Genomic DNA, 23,922 nt, shown 5'->3' on the forward strand with positions numbered 1-23,922 from the left:
TTGTCACCAAAAATCTAACAAAAAAGATAATTTTTATCATGGGATAAAATTTAATTTTTCTATTGAATGGAATTTCAAATGCTTTTATCATTAATCATCTTTGAAATCAAAATACCTCCCCTTCCGAGTTCTAATTTCAGAACGAAGATGTGTTTGAGTTGAAACATTTGAAATAACGAACTTCACATCTATTTAATTTATTTGGATGGTTTTGCTTTCGGTGATATTTTTATATATTTTTCACGTTAATCACACCCCGTTTATTGAAAATATAAGTATCGTATATGAAATAAGTATACATTTCAAAAGGCCGATTTGAACTAGAAGGTGGCATAACTAAATTATTGTTCTTTATCAATTCTATATTTTATCTTAACTACGAAAAATTCTGAAATTAATCCAATGGGAAAAAAATAAAGAAAAAAGTTAATAAAAATAATTACTGGTTGTTTGATTGTTAAATACCATTGAGTTTTAATAAATTCTTGGAATGATGTGGCTTTAATTATTAATATTATTTGATTTATTTTCAAAATATATTGTTTTATTTTACACTTCTCTCTCGTTTTCATTTTTAATATCTTTGATTTTTCATCATCTTATTAATATATGAATTTTTTTAGGATGTTCAAATAAAAGGAAAATTATATTTTAAAAAATAATTGAAACAATTAGTAAAAAAAAATATGCATCAATTTGATATCTTTTAAATTTTATTAAAATGAAAATTTAACATTAATTTTGAATGGATATTGTAAAATTTATTATTGATACTCGAATCTAAAATTTAAAATATGTTATAATTGTTTGACTAATTAATTAAACAAGAGGATTTTAGATTCAAAATCTTGAATTTAAGAGTAACCACGAAGGATTCAAATGTACACCAAATATTTATGTCATCTGAAATTCATTCTTCAAATCTTTATTTTAAATCAAATTCATCCATCCGGTCGGATCGTTAACCAAAAAATGTAAAATTAACTCTTGCACTTTTAATTTTTTTTCTGTCGAAAAAAAAAATATATTTTTGGGGTGGGAGCATTGTTCATGATTCAATTTATATGTTAAGAATTCAAATATAATATATATTATTAAAAAAATTCAAATATAATATGAATATTAAACAAATGGAAGACAAACAAAATTATACAGATAAAATTGATTTAATCTATTTCAATAAGTCTACTCATTTTTTGTGATAAGTTTTTATTTTATTTTATTATTATTTTCCTCAATAATTAAATCTGTAACCCTCCTATTGTATTATTAATTATTTTTCACTCTACTGTTGATGACTTTTAGAGAACTAAAAAGCCACTTCTAAATATAAAAATCAATGTACTGTCATACAGTTCTTTTATTGAGTCTGACCTAATTTATTTATTTATTTTTAATCAATTTTTTTTATTTTATAAGTAGATCCCAACACAGAGGAGACTTGTCCTACGATAGCACAAGCCCAATAAAAACTTTACAAATTAAATTGATTAATATTTTTCAGTAAAAATATTAAATAATTTTTTTTAATTTCTCGAACTTAATAAATAAATAAAAGTACTGTTCTATGCGTGGGCTTGTTGGAAAAGCACCGCATTAAGGGGAATTTTGTTTCTTGAATTAATTATTGATAATCTGTGAGACGGTACCCCCATATTCACAATAAGTAATATAGCATAAAAGTAATACTTTTTTGAGACCCAATAAGGATCCGTCTCACAAATACACCGTGACGTCTCACACAATTTTCCTTATTTAATGTCAAGTACATGGCAAATACATCCCCCTTCCACTTTTTAATTCATGACCCAATAATATATATATATATATATATAATATATATATATATGTATATATATATATATCATAGATATTATTTTTATATATTATGATATTATGCATGTTGGGAATCATGGCAAATTCTTCAGAAAAAATGGTGTCTTCTACAATAGAATCTGATTAGTAATATTTTGAGTAAGTTTTTCATAATCTTCATCTGTCTGAATAAATGATTCATCGAAATTCCATTTTTATTTCTTGGGCGAAACAAAGGATATCTCGATCGGAGAAGAGTATATGTGTGTGTATTCGAACTTGCACAATAGGTTTGTTTCTTTAACTATATATGCTTTTCCATGTTAATAATATAATTCAAATATTTTAATTTTTTTCAAAAAAAATTGATCGATTTTTTGGGAGTGAAATATTGCTCCCCAATGTGTTAGAAAACGATAAATGCACTTGTTAGAAAAGTGTTCAAGTTGTAATGTTTAATCTACGGTAGAGTATTAGATTTTGAAATATGTGAGTTGTATCATTATCACCAACTATATTAGATATTGATAAGTGTTTCAAATCATAGTCATTGATTTCATGACCCTGCAACTCATTGGAATCCATTCATGAGAGATAAAAACTTGTGTTAGACGGTCTCACAGGGTATATTCTGTGAGAGAGATCTCTTATTTGGGTCATCCATGAAAATTAATACTTTTTATTTTAAATATCAGTAGGGTTGATCTGTTTTACAGATAAAGATTTGTGAGACCGTCTCACAAAAAACCTATTCTTCATGAGATTGATCGTTTGTCGCATATCGTCAAAATTTATACTTGATGACAACTGTGCAACTTAAAAACTTATAAACATTAAAACACAATCCAAGAGCCACAAATCGGTGTTGTACTAACCAAAATTCATTTTCCCTATGTTGCCATTACAGTTGGCATGAAAATAAGCTGTAAGGATCCAATATGGTGCATTTTCTTTTAATCTCTTGCCCTAACTTTTGAATATCTTAGTTAGGTTTTTCAATTTTATTAAAAAAAAATTAAGTTAACTGATTTAAATTTGGTTTGATGTGTTCAATAAGATTAAAAAAAAAAAAAAAACCGCCTATTGGATTTGTCGAAACATATTAATTTCCGAAATTCAGTTGTATCAATAACCAAAATAAGTAAAAACACAATATCAGAATCCCCATGCGGCCATGCCATATTATATAAAAAAATGAATCTATAATTTTTTTAAAAATGAAAATTTTAATCTAAAAAATAAATTAGAATTAGGAATGGTACAACAAAGTATTCAAAGTAAAAATGGACGATGACGTCATAGTCGGGTACATGGTACATATCTCACGTTGCACGCCCAAGCCGTGAAATTTCCATAAACGATCATTGGCATTTGGGGGACGCAGGTGAGCGCAATTTACGGATATCCTTTTCTTTCTCAATATAATGAAATCAGTATATTTCCAATTACAGAAACTTAACAAATGGTGAAAAATAAAGACTCAAATCAATTATTCCCCCTTTGAGATATGGAAAACCACCTGCTCAAAATATTATTCATCACTTCAAAAATATACTAGTGACAATAAATTAACATGAAAAACCCCGAAAACATTGATAAATATGTTTTTAGGTATTTTTCTGAATCACAAAATTTATCCCTTATATTTCGTGGGAGAAATTTTGTGCTACATATAGAGTTCGGAACACCTATTAATATTCTATGGATGTGTCTACTACCTCTGGCTCATCCTTAGCCCAAATGGATGACAAGCTCATCAAAGACCCATGTATTCTCCTATAAATATCAGTTTTGAGTGATCAGTTGATTCATTCACTATATTATTTTCACCACCACACTTAGCTCCTCTCCACTTATATCTTTAGTCTCTGACTTGAGCGTCGGAGGAGCTACGTCAGGACACCCTCCTAGCTCCCTTGTAACGGTCTTATTCGTAATTTCAGGACTCGGGACCATTTTGAAACATGCGTCTGGACTAGTGACACTCGCTGGAATCGAACCTAAATTTCTCGTGAGTATCACCTATATTAAACAAATACAGCATGTAAACTCAATAAAACAAAATTTGGGTTGATATCTATAATTATAATTATAGATATTTTGATTCTCATTTAAATATAAATCAAAAAATTATAAAAAATATTGTATAAGAACGGCATCGATATATTAGCAGTGGATAAATTTTCTATTGAGGGAAATGAACGAGACCGTTAAATTATTATTTTCACATAATTAAAAGTTTTGAAATGTTTAAAGAATTTATTATAAAAAATTTAATATTTTAATTTATTAAAAAATATTAAATATTTGTAATATTAAAAGCTAAACTAAAGAAATCTCGTTTTATCGCGCATTGGAGTTTGCCTTTTACTCTAATAATCGTTTAATCACGTTAAAGGCAAAATACCGATCAAATTAAGATCTATTACGTATGCAACATTGGGCTCGATAAACTATATTCTCCAGCTTCTACTGAATTCGGACCTATTACCTAAAGCCGAATTCAAACCCGATGCTGAGCCCACTGTCTATTTGGCAGAAGCTTATTGGAGCAGCTCCATTAATGACAATAGGTCCGAAACCGGATCCCTCATTTGGGATTGGTTTGGACATGCCAAAGGGTGTTGGGTTGGGTAAACGACTATCTATTTTCTTTCCGGATATGTTTGGACAAGAGAATAGGTTATATAGATAAGATCTGACACATTTAGCAAATATATTAAAGAGTAAGTTTTTTGTGAGACGCTCTCGCGAATTTTTATTTGTGAGACGATCAACCCTACCCATTTAGCAAATATATCAAGGAGTAGGTCTTTTGTGAGACGGCCTCACGAATTTTTATTAGTGAGACGGGTCAAGCCTACCGATATTTACAATAAAAAATAATACTCTTAGCATAAAAAAAACACTTTTTCATGGATGACCCAAATAAGAGATCCGTCTCACAAAATACGACCCGTGAAACCGTCTCGCACTTATGTTACGTTCATTTAGTCAAATCCAATACATACGAATTCGGAAAACATATTATATTTTGGTTGAGAAAAACATAAGAGATTATTCGAAAAATAAATTGGTGATCTCTATTACCAATTAGATTTGCCCAAACATGGACGAGGTCAATTAAAAAAATAGGAGCGAGAGACAAAAGATTTAAAAAAACAAGAACTCTGATTTTTTTTTAATAAACAAGGAGTTGACTCTTAGTATTACATTAACTGTGATAACTTTAACTTAATTAATTAATTAATTGTCATCTTTTCTTTCTTCTCTTTCTACCTAAATATGTCTAAAATTAGGTTACCAAAATAAAAAACATTAAAACAGCTATCTACCCCTCAACTGCTTCCGCATTACATTAAATTCAACTTCACAACCTCCCCTCCGTGTACTCTTCTTGCTCATTCCTTAGATTTAGATCTAACTCTAGTCCAAATCTTGCCCGATTCCTTTTGAAATCACCTCTGTATGTGAGTTTTCTCTATTTTTTCATTGTTTAATTTGTTTTCTTCATTTCTTCATTTAAGCCAATTCAAATTTTTAATTGCCTGGTTGCTGCTCCACCTTTTTGCTCGACCAAGAAGAATTTAATTCTTCATCATTCTTCTTCTTGGTAGACCAACAAATTATGGGTCGACCGACAAATTTTGGATCGACAACAAAATTTTTGATCGACCTGGTTCTTATTCATATCTTTTTTTATTATTTAAATTTTTTCCCATTCTAATTATCCTTTTTGAATTTTGTAGAATATGCATATAGTTATTGCTGTTCATATAGATGGTAAATGGGAAGTGAGCGAAGAACTGGTATATAAATGGAATGCAGGGTCCAATGTTTAGTTTGTAGTTATTCCAGTAGATGATGATATTTGTTATTTTAAAAATTTAAGAAGTGAACTATATATAGCTGGGAAAGTAGACGATACTGTTAACTTGAGGTTGAGTTATCTTCTAGATTTGTCGTGTAACATATGCACGTAGTTGGTATTGATGAATACAATAGTAATTTTAACGAACAGACACATTTTGATGATTATTTTCACTTGAATATTGTTTCTTTGGATCATAATAATAGTAGTAAATTTTTCGATAAAGCACATAATATGGATGTCATCCATGTTGTTCGTAGTAACACGCCTGAGATATACGATGAAACACGTCATGTGAATGTCATCCATGACGTTGAGGTCGAAGCAAATGTGGTTGCAAGTAATGACGCAAATGTTGATATTGGTAATGATACATTTTCATTCACGGATGGTTCAAAGTTGTTTGTTGGTTAAGAATTTCCAAACAGAGAAGCGGTGCAAAAAGGAGTTACGTAGAATCAGTTTGGAAGCTTGCTTTGAATTTGAGAGTGTAAAAAGTAGCCAAAAAGTGTACGCCGTAAAATGTATAGCGTCTGATTGTAAGTGAAAAATCTGGAACTCAAAGATTAAGAATGATTCACATGCATTCTCCGTTCAGACATATTGCAATACACACACATGTGGTTTGTCAGGGAGATGCAAGAGAATCCGCAAAGCGAGTTCGGCTGTTGTTCGTGATATGTAGGTGGATAATTTTCAAGGTCATCCGGTTCTAATTGTACCAATAGTGGTGATGGCGATGAAGCGCAATAGTATGAATGCTGATATATCATATTACAAGGCTTGGAGTGGAAAAGAACTAGCATACAATGTTTTGAAAGGTGATCCTACGAAGAGTTTTACTGTATTGCCTTGTTATTTTCACATGGTTGAGAAGATGAATCGATGTCGGCGAAGAAAATCGATTCAAGTATATGTTTCTTGCCTTTGGTGTACGTCAGGAGATATCGAAGTATGCGGAAAGTTGTATTAATTGATGGTACGTGGTTGAAGGACAATTATAATGGTAGAATACTCGTGGCATCGGCACAAGATTGAAATTATCATCAATATCCTTTGACATGGGGAATAGTAGATGTCGAGCGTACTTCTTCGTGGAGTTCGTTTTTAACTAAGTTGTTAGAAATAGTACCAGACGAGGATGAATTGGTGATAATTTCAGACAGACATCAGGGACTCATTAACGCGGTTTTTAGTGTCTTTAGAAATTCGAATCATGGTCATTGTACGTGGCATTATCTCAAAACTTAAAAACTAAGTGCAAAAAGAAGGGTACAACCAAAATGTTTCTGCACATTGAAAAAATTTATAAGCATGTCGAGTTTGATATTGCATACAATAATTTTAGGAATAAATATCCCAAGGCCGCACAATTTTTGGACGAGAGAGATTTAGTTGATCGATGGACTCGAGCATATTGTCCAAAGACCCGTTACAATATTATGACGACAAACAGGGTTGAGTCGATCAATGCTAGACTACTTGAAGAGAGGAAGCTTCCAATCATTGCACTTTTAGATTCTTTGCAGAAACTGACCTCGTCTTGGTTTGTCCGATATCTCCACACATCAATTGAGGCTAATACTATTCTGACCCCTACTATAGAGGGATTTTTCGTAGCAGGTTCACCGATGCCCAAGGAATGCAAGTTTTTGAATTAGGACATCTTGAGCTTGGTGTTAGGAGCCGCGGATATTTGGCCATTGTGGACATGGAATAAAAAAGATTCACATGTCGAGTTTTTGATATTGATAGAATCTCATATGCTCATTCCATTGCAACCAATTGGTTAGCCAAGATTGATTTAGTGTTCAGAATATTATTCTACGATGACATTATGCATGGATTATTCAGAGACTGTGTATCCAGTTCCCGATGAAAGTGAATGACCACGCAACATTAATTTTCCAGTGGTATTGCCTCTTTTGTTAGAGAAGAGACTAGGCAAAAAAAAAACAGAAGAGATTTCATTCGATTGGTGAATTCAACAAAAATAGAAGCATATTCATCATTTGGGTCGACCCGGAGTAACATTAGTCGACCCAAAGTAAAATGGTCGACCTAAAAGCAAACAACAAGGGTTTTCAAGGTCGACTCAAAGGCGGATCAACTTGGTCGACCATTTTGGTTTGGGTAATTGCTGTTTAGTAGGCCTAGTTGTTTTGAAATTTTGATTTATATTTTAAAAATATAACATAATTGTAAAATTATGATTCATGCTTGTGAAATTCATAAAAAACGTAATATAGTAGTGAAATTGTGATTCATATGTCAAATCATGTAACATAATTGTGAAATTGAGAATCTTATGTTAAAAAATGTAATATAATGGTTAAATTATGATTAATATATTAAAAATTGTAACATTATGATTAATATGTTATAAAATGTAACATAATTGTCGAACTAATAAAAACCTAACATAGTCGTGAAATTGTGATTTATATATCAAATCATGTAACATAATCGTGAAATTGAGAATCTTATGTTAAAAAATGTAATATAATTGTGAAATTATGATTCATATATTAAAAATGTAACATAATTATGATATTACGATTCATATGTTAAAAACCCCAAATCCTAAAACCTAAATCAACAAGGTCGACCCAAAATAACATTGGTCGACCACAAATGAACATGGTCGACCCAGATCAACATGGTTGGTCGACCCACAAAATTCGACTATATGAATATCAAAACTTAAACAAACAAAACTAAAATTTAAACAAACAAAATTCGACTTTAAACAAATCAAATTCGACTATAAACAATGTTCAATAATTAAATACAATGTCCAATACATCACAACAATGTCCATTGATTATCAAACATATCATATGCTAAAAAATATCTGAATTCAGATACCTATCTATCATCTAAATTTAGTACTATTTTGCTCACTCCTCCTCGACAAAGCATATCCCAAATGCTCCAGAATCCTCGCTGTAAAAGTAAAAATAAAAAGAATAATGAAGTTATTATTATTTTTAATAGAAATAGTAATAAAATTATTAGTCTATCTATCAATACTAAACATTAGAGATATGACAACGTACTGTTTAATCTTGGCTCTGAATTCATCATGTAGCTTTATATATCATGTATTCTCGGGGTTTGGGTTGTTCCCACAAAGGATAGCAGACGAGCCGCGTTTATAAGTATAGGCTCTACTTCCTCGTTCAGAGCTTTGAAGTTGGGATCGTGCCTTCGTTGCAAGTCAAAATATAATGCACTTATTCACCCCTGCCACGAGTTTTAGCAATAACCAGCGCCCATCTATGTGGACAGGAATGAGAATTCTTCGTGTCTTTTCCCACGAGAGAAACGGTCATTCTGGATCAATACATTTCACTATCCAATACTAACATCGAAGTATAGAAATGCATGTCCATAAACGACACATATGGTAACATCACTTCAGGATGTCGGATTTGTATCTCAAGCAATTCACGGAGAGCTTCGCCGATGTGCTGAATTCGACAGAAGAAAAGGTTTTCAAAGTTTAAAAATAAGTGCTCTACAAATATACACGATTTGTAAATACTTACAGAGATAGTGACATGCGGGTTCGCGATCGCTATGGGCCCATAGAACGACTTCTCATACTCGACATAAAAACCTGGAATCCTACTTGGCGAACGGTCGAGCATCAATGCCCTAACTTGCGCCAGCGAGTTGTTTACCTTCAAAGTCACGGTCACCGCAAGTATTTGTTTAATGTATGTTGTTAGGTGTAATTTGTTTAATGTATGCTGTTAGGTGGGGATGATAACCTGGCTAGGGAAATTGACAGTAGTAACCAAACACAACGGATATTTGAGCCTAACCTTCCAGTCATAACCGAGTAATCCTCAGAAGGTGAGGTAATGCACTTTTTTGATTTTATATTTATGTATCGTATATTAAACAATAAACTTTTTGTTTTTAGATATTCAAGTGACTCCTGATATAGGTATGTCAGGTGGCGAGGCAACCACGTCGAGAGGTTAGTACACCACACCTTATCTATTCATATTTGCATTAAAGTTATTATAATTTATCAATTTACGTAGCGAACCGTCAGTTTGAGGAAATTATAGATGACGGTGTGAAGCCACATGAGGAGACCGTGATTTTGAAGGTAAACAACTCCCTGGCGCGAGTTAGGGCATCGATGCTACGGTTGCGTCTCCGAGACCACCAACCCTGGATATAGGTATATTATTGCCTCCGATATGAATATTCTCGACAACCAAATTGACGGGGCGAGAATTCTCGCGATTACCCATGAGGCCAGAATCTTCATTTTCGATATTACCGATCCTGGACTACATAAGAATTTTCGTGATTAGGCACCTCGAGTCCAGATTCTTGAATAACCGGGAGAGAGTCTCCACATTTTCACCAGGGTTTTCAACCTTCTGTAGAAGCACGAGATTACCCTCCTGGAGTACAGATTCTTGAAGAACCGGGTCAGAAGTCTCCACATTTCCACCTGTGTAGAATTTCGATTTCATTTGATGTGTTTTCAGATTCAGGACCCATGAGATCAGAGAGTTTCTTGCTGGTTGAGGCGATCGTTTCTTTATCCATCATAACAGAGTAGGGGAATTTTTTTTGAAAAGAGGTTGACTGCCTTTTTCTTTATATGCAGGGGTTAAAACCCCCATTTTTTAAAAAACTCGCTCGAAAAATGATTCCAAAAAATGGGGGTTTTAACCCCTGCATATGAAGAAAAGGGCAGTCAACCTCTTTTCAAAAAAATTTCCCCTACTCTGTTATGATGGATAAAGAAGCGATCGCCTCAACCAGCAAGAAACTCTCTGATCTCATGGGTCCTGAATCTGAAAACACATCAAATGAAATCGAAATTCTACACAGGTGGAAATGTGGAGACTTCTGACCCGGTTCTTCAAGAATCTGTACTCCAGGCGGGTAATCTCGTGCTTCTACAGAAGGTTGAAAACCCTGGTGAAAATGTGGAGACTTCTCTCCCGGTTATTCAAGAATCTGGACTCGAGGTGCCTAATCACGAAAATTCTTATGTAGTCCAGGATATTAGGATCGGTAATATCGAAAATGAAGATTCTGGCCTCATGGGTAATCGCGAGAATTCTCGCCCCGTCAATTTGGTTGTCGAGAATATTCATATCGGAGGCAATAATATACCACATAATTTGACATATGAATCATATTTCATGACTATGTTACGTTTTTTTATGAATTTCACAAGCATGAATCATAATTTTACAATTATGTTACATTTTTCAAAATATAAATCAAAATTTCACAACAATTGGGCCTACTAAACAACAATTACCCAAATCCAGCCTTTTGGATCGACCCAAAACCAAAATGGTCGACCAAGTTGATCCACCTTTGGGTCGACCTTGTAAATTTTGGGTCGACCCTTGTTGTTTGCTTTTCGGTCGACCATTTTACTTTGGGTCGACCAATGTTACTCCAGGTCGACCTAAATGATGAATTTGCTTCTATATTTTGCTGAATTCACCAATCGAAGGAAATCTCTTCTGTTTTTTTCCTGCCAAGTCTCTTATCTAACAAAAGAGGCAATACCAGTGGAACATTAATGTTGCGTGGCCATTCACTTTCATCGGGAACTGGATATATAGTCTCTGAATAAGCCATGCACAATGTTATCGTAGAATAATATTCTGAACACTAAATCAATCTTGGCTAACCAATTGGCTGCAATGGCATGATCACATGAGATTCTATCAATATCAAAAAAATGCCACGTACAATAACCATGATGCACATTTCTATAGACACTAGAAACCGCATCAATGATTCCCAGACGTCTGTCTGAAATTAACACCAATTCATCCTCGTCTGGTACTACTTCTAACAACTTCGTTAAAAACCAACTCCACGAAGAAGTACACTCGACATCTACTATTCCCCATGCCAAAGGATATTGGTGATTATTTCAATCTTGTGTCGATGCCACGAGTAAAAACACCGTTATAATTGTCCTTCAACCACGTATCATCAATTGATACAACTTTCCGCATACTTCGATATCCCCTGACGCATGCACCAAAGGCAAGAAACATATGCTTGAATTGATTCCCTCGTCGACACATATGTCTATTATGCTTCCTCGATTCATCTTGTCAACCATGTGCAAATAACAAGACAATACAATAAAACTCTTCGTAGGATCACCTTTCAAAACATTGTCTGCTAGTTCTTTTCCTCTCCAAGTCTTGTAATATGATATATCAGTATTCATACTATTGCACATCATCGCCATCATCGCTTTTGGTACAATTGACACCGGATGACCTTAAAAATTATCCACCAACATATCACGAACAACAGCCGAACTCGCTCCGCGGATTCTCTTGCATCTCCCATCAAACCACATGTTTTTGTATTGCAATATGTCCGAACGGAGAATGCATGTGAATCATTCTTAATCTTTGAGGTCCAGGTTCTCTACTTACAATCAGACACTATACATTTTACAACGTACACTTTTTGACTACTTTTTACAGTCTCAAATTCAAAGCAAGCTTCTAAACTGATTCTACTTAACTTCTTTTTGTACCGCTTCTCTGTTTGGAAATTTTTGACCAACAAACAACTTTAAACCATCCGTGAATGAAAATGTATCATCACCAATATCCACATCTACAACTACATTTGCGTCATTACTTGCAACCACATTTGCCTTTACCTCAACGTTATGGATGACATTTACATCACGTGCTTCATCGTATATCTCAACCGTGTTACTGCGATCCACATGGATGACATCCATCTTATGTGCTTTTTCGAAAACTCACTGCTATTATTACGATCCAAAGAAACAATATTCAAGTGAAAATAATATCAAAATGTCTCTATTAGTTAAAATTACTATTTTATTCATCAATACCAACTCCGTGCATATTATCAGAAACATCATGTTCAATTTCAACTTGAAGCACTGACCTAGTTTTCGGACAACCAAGATACAAATATACTTTCAAATCATGATCATTCTCTATATAAATCGGTTGAATGTTACACGACAAATCTAGAAGATAACTCAACCTCAAGTTAGCAGTATCGTCTACTTTCCCAGCTATATATAGTTCACTTCTTAAATTTTCAAAATAACAAATATCATAATCTACTAGAATAGCTACAAACTTAGCATTGAACTCTGCATTCCATTTATATATCAGTTCTTCGCTCACTTCCCATTCACCCCGCGTTCCAATTAAGTTAAAGTTAATCACAGTTAATTTAATACTAACTCTTTGTTTCTTAAAAAAAATTTAGTCGTTCTTGTTTTTTAAATCTTTTGTCTCTCACTACTATTTTTTTAATTGGCCCGACATTTAGGTAAGTTTAATCACAGTAGGATCCTTGTTCCCTAAATTTCCCAACATTGACGTCTATCTAAATACAACCTGAATTCTTCGTCAATTTCCACAACGAATCAATCCAATACATACGAATTCAGCCTCGATTTTTTGTTGGAATTGACAATGAAATCGATTGATACATAGAATCTTCTTACCAATGGATTCAATCAAACGATGGCTATCTTGGCGCCGGCCACTTCGAGCTGCTTCTTCGCTTCCTCAGCCTCCTCCTTGGAGATTCCTTCCTTGAATTTCTTCGGCAATCCTTCGATCAAATCCTTCGCTTCCTTCAACGCCAGGTTCGTTAAAGCCCTAACCACCTTAATCGTCGCGATTCGGGCGTTGCTTGGGACATCCTCGATCACCACGTCGAACTCCGTCTTCTCCTCCACCACAGGAGCCGCCTCCGCCGTCGGCGCTGCGGAAGCGGCGGCCACCGGGGCGAAGGACGCGGCGGATACGCCTAGCTTGTCCTGGAGGTACTCGACGAGCTTCTGTGCGTCTGCTAAGGTTAGGTTCGAGATCTGGTCACCTAGCTCGATGATTTTCTCGGGAGCGTCGACGGCCGAGACAGGGCGGAGGACCGTGGCACGGTTGTTGTGGAGTTTGCGATAGGTTTTGGCTGATAATTCGGAGACGTTTCGGGAAAAGCAGATGGAGGAGCTCAGTGAAGCTGCGGCGGATGGTTTAGGATAAGAGGGGTAGCGCAGGTTAACTGAAGAAAGCGTAGAAGCCATAGTTAGCGAGGACCGTGGAGTTGGGGATGATACGATAAGGAATCGAAGGAGATTGTTAGCTAAAATTAAATGGGCTGATCTGGCTATTTTTTATGGGCCAAAGCCCAATCATATAATAAATAAATAAATAAAATACGCCTTATATTATGAGTGGACCGAAATACAAAAGCCCAAGCATTACAATGAGCCAATAATATAATTGAAAATTATATACTATCTATAATAGTTAGTTGAAAAAATATGAAATTTTTTGATGAGAAATGCTTAGAATTACTAATATATACATAAAATCAAATTTACATATCTATACTATAAATAAAATTTTGGAAAAAAATATGGTGTTTTTCTAATAGGCTCATCTATTATATATAGTATATATTTGACGAGAAATGATTAAAATTACTAACATATACATAAAATCAAATTTACATATCTATAATATAAGAGTAATTTCGGAAAAAAAATGGTGTCCTTCCAATAGGCTCAGTTATATGTAATATAGACTTCAGCAAGAAAAATTTAGCTACTTAACATTTATTTGATCAATATTTTGATATATGACGTCTTCAATTTTTGAACATTTTCCTATACGTGAACTCTAAGTTAATATGACATCCTCAATTGTTAAGCATTGTTTTATTGAAGCAATTGCGTCATAATCCTAAATTAGGCCAACAGTTTTGGTGTTGTCTCCAACGAGAGAGTCAGCAACTCAGATACTAGATGAAGCTGTGAAGTTTGGAAGATCATCTAAGATATCTTGCACGTACGGTATGTGTTTGGTGCTGGATTTTCTTACTGGATTCTGTTCTTCTTACTAGTATGTATTTGTTTGCTACATGTGCCTCCAACTTTACTTATATTTTTGTTTGGCCATATGATTTTACTCGTTTCTTAATATTTCCTTTCCTTTTATCTAGGAAAGCTCCTGTCTTTTCAAAAATGAAACCTTTTGTTTCATGACCCTTGACACCTGCATTTTGTTTTAGTTTTTAGAACGGTTTTCCTTGAGTGAGTTACTGATTTTAGATTTCGAGACCGATGTTCCTTGAGTTTGTTGCTGATTTTAGTTTTGATTTTTTAAATGGTGAAGTGCTTATATGGAGGAGCTCAAAAAGGATTTCAGCTGAGAGAACTAGGCAGGGGTGTAGATATCGTGGTGGCTACTCCCATGGTTCGCCGGAACGGTTGCGGTGCTTGGAACGGCAACTACCGTTCCAGTTCCAATGTTATATTGCGGAACGGTTGTATAAAAAAATTAATAAATTCAAAAAATTGGTAAAAAAATTGAAATATAAATTACATCATACTAAAAAATAAAATATATGAAGTTATTACAAATTAATATATCAATACAAAACTATTTTACAATAATAACACAATTATAGTTTTTCGTCACGACGATTATAGTATCCGAATCCACGATACACATTAGAACTATCAGCTGTACTTGAAGATCTATACTCGGGACCATGACGTCCAACACCCCGCCATATAGATGATGAAGATTCATTGTATCTATCACCAATATATTGAGACGACCCATAATCAAATCCACGATGTCTAATTCCATGTGTACCAGATGTTGAAAAATCAAATGATCTATCAAAATATGAAAATTATAGCCTTATATCTTATCTTTCTAATGGAAGTAGCCTCACAACAATTGGATCAATATACAAGACATTATACTAAAAACCATAACTACTGCCACATTTTTCATACAGTTTCTGCACTTCCATTTCTTATTTGGCTCAAGATCCACTTTCTATTCTATACGTTCATTTCCATAATCATCAACAATTATGAAATATAATACCAATAACATAACCATTCTATTACCATTCCAATAAACATAACCATAAACAATAACGATTACCATAAGAAATATCATTTAAATAGAATATTTGATGTAAATAAGAAATTTAAATATTTTTAAAATTTTATTAACAATTTATTGAACACAATTTATATCGTCATTATATTTAAAATATTTCCAATCATATCAAAAATTAAATAAAATATTAAAAGTTATTTGTATTTAATTAATTAAAACATTAAAATATTTTCGATTGGATATATATAAATTCGCACAAATTTGAATCAATTTAGAGTGATTGACTAATAATAACCATCAAATCTTTTATAAAGTGATGTTACAAATTATTTAACATCAATTAAAATAAAAAAAATTTATAATTAACTTAATTTTTTTCACACTTTGTAATGAAAATTTCTCAATAGAAATAGTTGATTGCGGATTCTTGAATCCGTAAACGTTTATTTTTTTTTAAAATTCAAACCGTCTGTATAGTACCGACGGTTTTATTAACACCGTCGCTATATTAGCGACGGTTGTCTTATAACCGTCGCCGATGTAAATCGACGACGGGTAAATAAAACCGTCGCAACACATAAATACGTCGCTAATAGCGACGGTTTATACATAAAACCGTCGCTACATACATAAAACCGTTCCGCTCCACCGTTTCCGTTCCCTTCGTCCGTTATGCGACCGATAAAACGTCGCACAACGCCGCCACAAAACAACAAACGATTTGGCCTGGAACTTTGGAACGGTGGCCACCGTTCCCGTTCCGTTCCGGCGAACCATGGGCCTACTCCTAGTTGTTTGAATGTTATTTTGGAATCTGAGAAAAGTTGGTGTCTGTCAAGTTTCATATTTGGTGTTAGATGAGGCAGACAGAAATGCTGGACATGGGATTTGAACCCCAGAAAAGGAAAATTGTGAAGGAAGTTCCTCTTCGCAGGCAAACCCTGATGTACACTGCTACGTGGCCAAAGGAGGTGCGCAGAATTGCTGCTAATCTATTGGTTAACCCTGTTCAAGTCAACATTGGCAGCGTTGATGAACTTGCTGCAAACAATGCAATAACCCATGTCCATATTTGACTGATTGTGCTCTCCATTCTGTTTGTGTCCTTTTTGACTGAAAGAGTAGAACTTTATGATCAGATAGATATTTTCTTTTTAGCTGCAATTATTGGTTGCTATTGGAATATTTATGTTGTATTTCATGCGCCTGCCGCAGCATGTTGAAGTTCTGTGAAATGGAGACAAGTTGAGGCGCCTAGAACAGATACTAGGATCTCAGGAACCAGGATCGAAGATTATTATTTTCTGTTCTACAAAGAAATGGTGCAACCAACTTGCTGGTGCTCTAGCCCAACAATTTGTAGCTGAGGAAATGCATGGAGACGAATCTCAGGCTGAGAGGGATCATGTCTTGAGTCAGTTCCGCACAGGACGAACCCCTGTGCTTGTCAAGCAGCCACTGATGTCACTGCTCGTGGCCTGGACATCAAGGATATCAAGTAGGTGGCTGTTAAATTGATCTTTTAATATATTTTTTTGGACAATAAACACAATACATGTACAAACAGAAGTCAATCAACTAAGATACAGAAGATATTTTGTGGATTTTGTATTATGACTTCCCAAAAGGAATGGAGGACTATGTTCACAGAATAGGAAGAACTGGGCGGGTAGGTGCCTATGGAGTTGCTTATACTTTTTCTGTAACAATGATGCTAAGCACGAGCAGATCAACATGTCTCAGTTGAAAATCATGATATGGCCTCACGGGGTGGTGCAGCAGGAAAATCCAGACGCCAGTTTGGTTCAGGCCCTAGCATGCGTGATGGTGATCGAGGTAGGCTGAATGATTCTACCCCTGGTGAACGAAACTGGGCAAGGAGTTCTTGCGGAATGTCAATATCGACAGTTAATGGGGGCGGTGGTAGTGATTCGGACCACAGACGTGACAGGTATTTTATAATTGAGTGGTTCATTAATCTTGGTCCTGTATTTCGAACTTGTGACATGATAGCTTCTGATATAAGCTGCAGAGCTGGTGCGTCTGGGAGCCATCAATACTAGAGCTCTCACAATAATAATGGCCAAATGGCTGATGAAAATAGAAGAGGCAGAAGTCGCAGTAGATCCCCCAACGGGAAGTCACGATGGAGTGAGTCATGGCAGGTCTCGTAGTCGTAGCCTCGAGATATTCAGTGGGGCTGCTCCAGTTCCCACTTCAGCCTCGCACGTCTCATGTAGCTACGGTAGAAGGGCACGATCTCGAACGAACTTTACCCTCCAGGCAACCACAGGAGAAAGGATTAAACTACACGTCGTTCACAGAGAGGGAGGAAGGTGTGATGTCACCAGAAGATGGCTTAAACGTTCTTCAGTGAGATTTATAGATATATGGGGTTAAATACCGTGGGATAGATCATAGATGCATTTTGTAGCTGCCCAAAGTATTTGTGTTTGACTTCATTAATTGACTTAAGGTAATCTTTTGTTGTACATTGGCCTACCACATACAGGAGTTGTACATTTACCTACCACGTACAGGAGGTGGACAAATGTGGTGTGATTTTCTCGTACAAAGGTTTTGTGTTGTTTCTCAGAGATTGTATGTTGAGAAAATTGTCCCAAATGCATTACATTACGTCTTGAGAATTCGATCTCAGGAGGTTGATTTGATAATGTTTTGGAGAAATCAATGTTGTTTACTGTTATAATGAACTTTTATGGTATGATTTTGAAGATTAATATAAAAGCAATTAACATATTTTTTTTATTTATCTAGATATAGGGGAAAAGGAGTAAGAAATAAACATTAATCGTCAGCCACCGCATGGTGTTGACTGTTTCCTATTTAGCTGCCTGTGGTTCTCTATCATTCTCATCGAGTGGGTGAGATAACACCACCAATGCACAACTGCACAAAATTGTTTATTATAAAGAGAGACGCACCAGCAAAGCTACGAGTCAATTTACTTTGCCCGTCTCACGTCGACGAGATTTTCAAATGCAATTAAAAATAATAGGAAAAACATATAAGACACATGCATACATACATACACATATATTATACACACACATATATCAAATTATCAATTTCATCCAACAAAATTTAATTCTTCATCTTATTCTTACGCAATTGCTTGCAACACAGTAGATGTCGGATCTATCAAAGCTTCTACACCTAGGTGAATGTAGAATCTCATTGAAGTTCGTGGGATATACACCATCATGGTTAAAGAAGCCGAAGGTCAAAGCTGCAAGAGTAAGATCCACCTCTCTCAGAAGAAAGCAGGAACTGCGAACCCCTCTATCTGCTCTCTAAACACGATACACGCTCATAATTAAACTTAATGTTTTAAACGGGCACCGTCGCACGAAGCTTTGAGTTGAGCCTTTGTGCGACAGCATCAATGAATTCTTCGGTGTTCAAGTACATGTCTCTCGAAACCCTGAACAAAAACCAGAACATGAGGCACCGTAAGAAGATATATTTCTCAACCGAAGTGGTATACTAATAGTAAATTTTAGTAGAGTATTATTGCAACTGTATTCATATTTAGTACAGTAATATGTGCACCAAAGTTGACTGTTAGATCTGTATAACATCATCATCATCTAAAAACACTACTAACATAGAAAAAAATCTCTTCCAAGATTTCGTTTATAGCAACTTCCTGTCAATCATTAGGTAAGTATGTTACTAATATTGAGAAAGAACCACTTACTTTGGTCCATGCGTTAAAATGGCGAGATCTTTAGTCATCTTTCCAGATTCCACCGTCTCGATGCATGCTGCTTCTAACTTGTGAGCGAAATCTAACAGCTTCTCATTGCCATCGAGGTTGGCACTGGGAGAGATGCAGAAATGTAAAATCATATTTAGTTCAGTAGTTGAATTATAAAATACACGAGGCTACTTTGTCACGTGCTTCCTATAAATAATGTTTTCCAAGAGCATGGTTTCAGAGTGTAATCACAAGTAAAACGGAACAGAAACAAATAATTGCATCCAACTGCAACCCTCTGGCTGTATAGGAAAATAACTAAGCTGTGGCAGATCGGCAGGGTTTTATAAGCTCAAAAACAAGGATCCCCATTCCCACACCCAAAAGTTACTAATATCCAGAGCTAAACTAACCGATGTTCTAAGCCTCGTGTCCAGGCAAATATGGATGCAATACTATTTGTGCTGGTTTCTTGACCCTTCTCATGCAACCTAAAATGCCGGGTCACCGTCCCATGAGCAGCCTCTGCTTCTAAAGTTTTACCGTCACCAGATAGCTGCAAGGCAGAAAGCATAGATTTCGAGTCACGAACATGACAGATATGATGAGGTACTGCAACTTATGCCAAATCAGGACTGACCAAAACGGATGTCATGAGTCCTAATGAGCCAAACCCTGCAAAGTAAATGGACGTCTTTATGATATTCTATGCGTCTTTATGTTCACAAAACACAATCAGAACTTGAAAGAAACATGCACTGACAAAGAAAAAACATTTGGATTTTATTATTTCAGTTTCTGAGCAAAATATAATACATGTATTGAGTTTTTTCTTTAAGAAAGGTGGGGAGTTCCCAACCGACATATAAATAAAGCTTAGGGAAACACCACCAATAGGAAAAGCAAGGCATGAGTGATTGAGATGGTACAAGAACCTGAACAACATTAAATGTTTTCCAATCAAATAATCTTATAATTCCAAAAAGCTCGATTCTATCCAAAAAACTAAAAGCAGGATACACAAGTATATCTCATCAGCGGAACCTGCAGCATTTTTATAACTTGCAGTCTAATGTAAATCAGGAAAGTAGATTTAAGATTTTTTTTCAAAGGCTCTAATGTCAGAGAGATTGATTGAGTCTGCATAGATGCACGAAAGTGAGCTGATTTTTTATGAGAAGGCTCAAAACACAATGGGTGATAAATAAATCAATTATACTGATATCGAGGGACCTAATTTTTTCAGTGACCTTATAATCCCAAAATATGCAACCACATTGAAAATATGGGTAAAATAATAAGAATTTATTCTCTTTCAAGGTAATATCACCTTGGGCAAGTAAATCACTTTGGACATCTCCGTCATAATTTTTACAAGCCCAAACATATCCACCTTCACTCTTCATTGCATAAGCCACCATGTCATCAATCAACCGGTGTTCATACCTATGCAAGAGCAAATTCTTTATTAAATAATAACAATTCAGAGAACAATGAAGGGAGACCAATGAAATGCCCTAAAAAAGAGATAAGGCAACCATATTGAATGCTCTTCAAATTTTTCCTTCCACTTTTCTTCATATACCTCCTGAAATATGTCCTTGAACCTGAGATGGTCCATATGTTAAGCAAATCCAGAGAGTGACTCAATGATGAAAAATGTTGAAAAATTATGCTATGATTTTCAAATACCTGCCATCATACTTCTTAAGAATGGTATTTTTTGTACTCAAGTATAGAGGCCATTTTTTCCCAAAAGCCATCACAAATGATGATTCAGCAAATGCTCGAACAGACTGAAAGTTAATCAAAGGCATATAGAAAAGATGGAATAAATTTGCATACGTCCCTTTGGAAAAGATACCATTTTTCAGGAAAACCAATAAAAAGATGTACCTCGTCAACATTAAACATAGAAAGGGCAACTCCGGGACCTTTGAAGTCATGCACATCCAGTTCTAGCGGTACATCACCGTTTTCTGGCACTAATAACCGAACAGAAAAGTTTCAATGTCACCACTTATTACGAAATTCAGTATTTGATAGAACTACATTATCATCTTACCAAAAACCATTTTAAGCTTTCCAGGTCCTCTAATGACTGTGTCAGTAGCACGATACTGATCACCAAAGGCATGTCTACCGATACAAATGGGTTTTTTCCAACCTGCAAAATGAGTAACATTATCATAACATTTTCAAAATCTTATTCTTTTGTTCACTGAACAAGAAGAAATATCTTACCATGAACAATTCTAGGAATGTTTTGGCACAAAATAGGCTCGCGAAAAACGGTTCCTAAAAAGTACCGGGAACATTCTAAGTCAGTAGGGACAAGAAACAATGATTCCTTGATGATGGGAATATAACAGTATGTTTTACATCCAGACCATTTAATATATTTCTGATTGTGCCATTGGGACTTCTCCACATATCTTTTAGTCCAAATTCCTTGACTCTTGTCTCATCTGAACATCGTCAAACTTTTGAGTTAAAATCAACATAAAATATATAAATCGATGCACAGAATATGTAACAGAACAGCTAACCTGGAGTGATTGTAGCACATTTTACAGCAACATTATACCTATAAGACAAAACATAAAAGCACTCAGGTTGTCGTAGAATAGCGAAATTCATCTGTACTATAATACAATATACAAAATCCTTATTAGTGTAACAAGCAACTGTTTATCTAATGGATCTTATAACATGAAGCTTCCAGTCACTCTAGAATCTTTGATGGTATTTATGATTGGTCAGATTCCACTGTTCATGTCGGCTTCTTCCTTCATGACTATAGTTAGTACTCTTCATCGACGTGGCTTTTCCAAAGAGGTAATCCTTAAGCTTCATTAAAAAACAGTATGCGACCAGAATAAACAATAAAACTCACACACAACATAAAGAAAAATAAAATTACAACACAATTTTAACCTATCTCCGCATACTTCATTAACTTGATTAATACAAACTGAACATCCGTAAATTTGAACTCCTAACTACAAACTAAGAATATAACACGGGCTTACTTAAGAGCAGCTTCAGCACTCTCCACAGTAACTTTGTCATCGGTTGCATCACGATTCAATATACCTAAATCGAAATACTTTATGTCCAGTTCCAGGTACGGAAATATCAACTGTGATAATAACATCAAACAACTGCTCATTATTACCCGAACAAAGCACACAACCGAAAAACGAAAAAAATAATAAAACAAAACACCAAACACAAGACAGTGCTGCAATTCATACCTTGTCTTTGATCGTTTTCCATATGACTCGCGTCATCTCATCGCCTAAAAAACAAAACGACAAAAAAACAACTAATCAATCATCGATAACATCCAATAGAATCCTAGAATAGATTGCAATAATCGAAAAAATACCGTCCATTTCGACGATAGGGTTCTGAACTTGGATTTTATTGACAGCGTCGGGAGCGGCCGAAAAACAGCGAGCTGAGGCGTTCGGGAGGCGAGTGAAGAGAGCGCGGGGGTCCTTGAACGACATTCCGTACGAAAGTCTCGGATTCGGAAGGATGCGGCGGTTTTTGAAAGCGAGAAATGACGGAGACGATAGTGTTCCAGATGCCACGATCATGGTGGTGACGTTTGGCTTTTATAGGAAGCTTGCGGGGTTTAAGCTGCTGGAGACTTCCTTTCTTTTGACCACGGTGAATGAATGGAATATGGATGATTAACTAATATTATATATATATATTTCAAGCCAAGACAGTAAAATGTTATGTTTATGGAAATAACTATAATATTTATATATTTTGTTAAAAATCACAATATATATTAATAAATAAATATTATTAATATATTTCATTTTTCCCATAAATTTGAGCAGATTAAGGATGAGTTTCATCCTTTGAATAAAATACATGCACCCACTCCAGCTAAAAAGCGTATAATTTATAACGAAGAAAAGAGGATTCCTCACTTTTTCTCTCATTCAAACTCGTCTCATTCTTATCAAATTCTGATGGCGTGACAGTATAATTTCATATTGTCATTGTCACATTGATATTGACAGGCTTTGAACCCGAGACTTTGACTTCGTCAGATCGACAGAAAGAAAGGTTTAAATCAATGTTAACGGAGAAATCGACTTGAGTCAGATTGAACTTGAATTTTCCAAAAACAACATACTTTACTTTATTGCATTGATGTTTGCAATTTAATGAGATTGATATGCTTAGTTTATTGATTTATAGCAAAACGTGTATTGAGTCATGGACGGAGATGCCTAGTCATTGACGGATATGCCAAGTCTTTGGTGGATATGCCGAGACACTGGATGATTGAATTATATCGATGTTGCTTAGGAGTGGATCGACTCCTATCGCTGAGATTCGATATATGTGCCAGTGTCCAGGAACCGGGATCCCTAGATTAGAGATGAGTCGAGTCTGAGATGACGAGTCACTAGTTGATTTACAGTTTTATATCGATTCATGTTTTCAGATTTGATATATGTTATTGATGACTGTTTATGCTTTTATATATGTTTTTATATGATCGCATTTATTCATTGTTTATACTGGAATTATAATCTCATCGGAGTTATCCG

At 34.9% G+C, this 23,922-nt stretch overlaps 2 protein-coding genes, 1 long non-coding RNA gene and 1 pseudogene across 7 annotated transcripts; 2 read left to right on the forward strand and 2 right to left on the reverse strand.

Moving 5' to 3' along the window:
- Window positions 1-8,443: 8,443 nt before the first annotated feature.
- Window positions 8,444-13,844, reverse strand: LOC140841546 (large ribosomal subunit protein bL12c-like). Of its 4 annotated transcripts, XR_012120219.1 has the most exons (3): window positions 13,203-13,844; window positions 8,746-9,159; window positions 8,444-8,632 (listed from the first exon to the last, which is right to left on the reverse strand). XR_012120219.1 is itself a non-coding variant. In XM_073209056.1 (2 exons), the coding sequence occupies exon 1, from the start codon at window positions 13,782-13,784 to the stop codon at window positions 13,215-13,217; it is 570 nt and encodes a 189-aa protein (XP_073065157.1). In that variant the 5' UTR covers window positions 13,785-13,844; the 3' UTR covers window positions 8,444-8,632; window positions 13,203-13,214. The 4 variants fall into 4 exon arrangements, 3 of the variants coding, with proteins under 3 accessions (XP_073065157.1, XP_073065160.1, XP_073065159.1); XM_073209056.1 differs by lacking the exon at window positions 8,746-9,159; XM_073209059.1 differs by lacking the exons at window positions 8,444-8,632; window positions 8,746-9,159 and adding an exon at window positions 12,463-12,479.
- A 2,576-nt stretch (window positions 13,845-16,420) lies between these two features.
- On the forward strand, window positions 16,421-17,225 carry LOC140840874 (DEAD-box ATP-dependent RNA helicase 14-like; annotated as a pseudogene).
- Window positions 17,226-17,238: 13 nt separating this feature from the next.
- Window positions 17,239-18,025, forward strand: LOC140841547 (uncharacterized). The gene is made up of 2 exons (XR_012120220.1): window positions 17,239-17,572; window positions 17,654-18,025. It is a non-coding gene; the product is annotated as an uncharacterized lncRNA (long non-coding RNA).
- Window positions 18,026-18,776: 751 nt separating this feature from the next.
- Window positions 18,777-23,036, reverse strand: LOC140841545 (isocitrate dehydrogenase [NADP]-like). 2 transcript variants are annotated; one of them, XM_073209055.1, is made up of 16 exons: window positions 22,734-23,036; window positions 22,600-22,643; window positions 22,375-22,484; window positions 21,892-21,929; window positions 21,733-21,810; window positions 21,587-21,640; window positions 21,408-21,509; window positions 21,239-21,327; window positions 21,035-21,138; window positions 20,881-20,949; window positions 20,673-20,788; window positions 19,983-20,017; window positions 19,756-19,898; window positions 19,343-19,465; window positions 18,985-19,066; window positions 18,777-18,871 (listed from the first exon to the last, which is right to left on the reverse strand). In XM_073209055.1, the coding sequence occupies exons 1-16, from the start codon at window positions 22,945-22,947 to the stop codon at window positions 18,866-18,868; spliced, it is 1,407 nt and encodes a 468-aa protein (XP_073065156.1). In that variant the 5' UTR covers window positions 22,948-23,036; the 3' UTR covers window positions 18,777-18,865. The 2 variants fall into 2 exon arrangements, with proteins under 2 accessions (XP_073065156.1, XP_073065155.1); XM_073209054.1 differs by having other exon boundaries at window positions 18,777-19,066; window positions 22,734-23,035.
- Window positions 23,037-23,922: the final 886 nt, after the last annotated feature.

Source organism: Primulina eburnea, chromosome 9 (genome assembly GCF_022965805.1).
Source record: "Primulina eburnea isolate SZY01 chromosome 9, ASM2296580v1, whole genome shotgun sequence".
Taxonomy (NCBI): Eukaryota; Viridiplantae; Streptophyta; class Magnoliopsida; order Lamiales; family Gesneriaceae; genus Primulina; species Primulina eburnea.

What these genes read in the sequence shown, in the direction of transcription:
- LOC140841546 (XM_073209056.1), bottom strand. Translation starts at nt 13,784, where the DNA reads ATGGCTTCTACGCTTTCTTCAGTTAACCTGCGCTACCCCTCTTATCCT.
- LOC140841545 (XM_073209054.1), bottom strand. Translation starts at nt 22,947, where the DNA reads ATGATCGTGGCATCTGGAACACTATCGTCTCCGTCATTTCTCGCTTTC. An exon ending in AAGTGATTTACTTGCCCAAG is followed by an intron (nt 20,018 to 20,672) that starts GTGATATTACCT and finishes TTTACTTTGCAG; the next exon opens with GGTTTGGCTCATTAGGACTC. An exon ending in ATTTTAACGCATGGACCAAA is followed by an intron (nt 19,067 to 19,342) that starts GTAAGTGGTTCT and finishes GTTTTTGTTCAG; the next exon opens with GGTTTCGAGAGACATGTACT.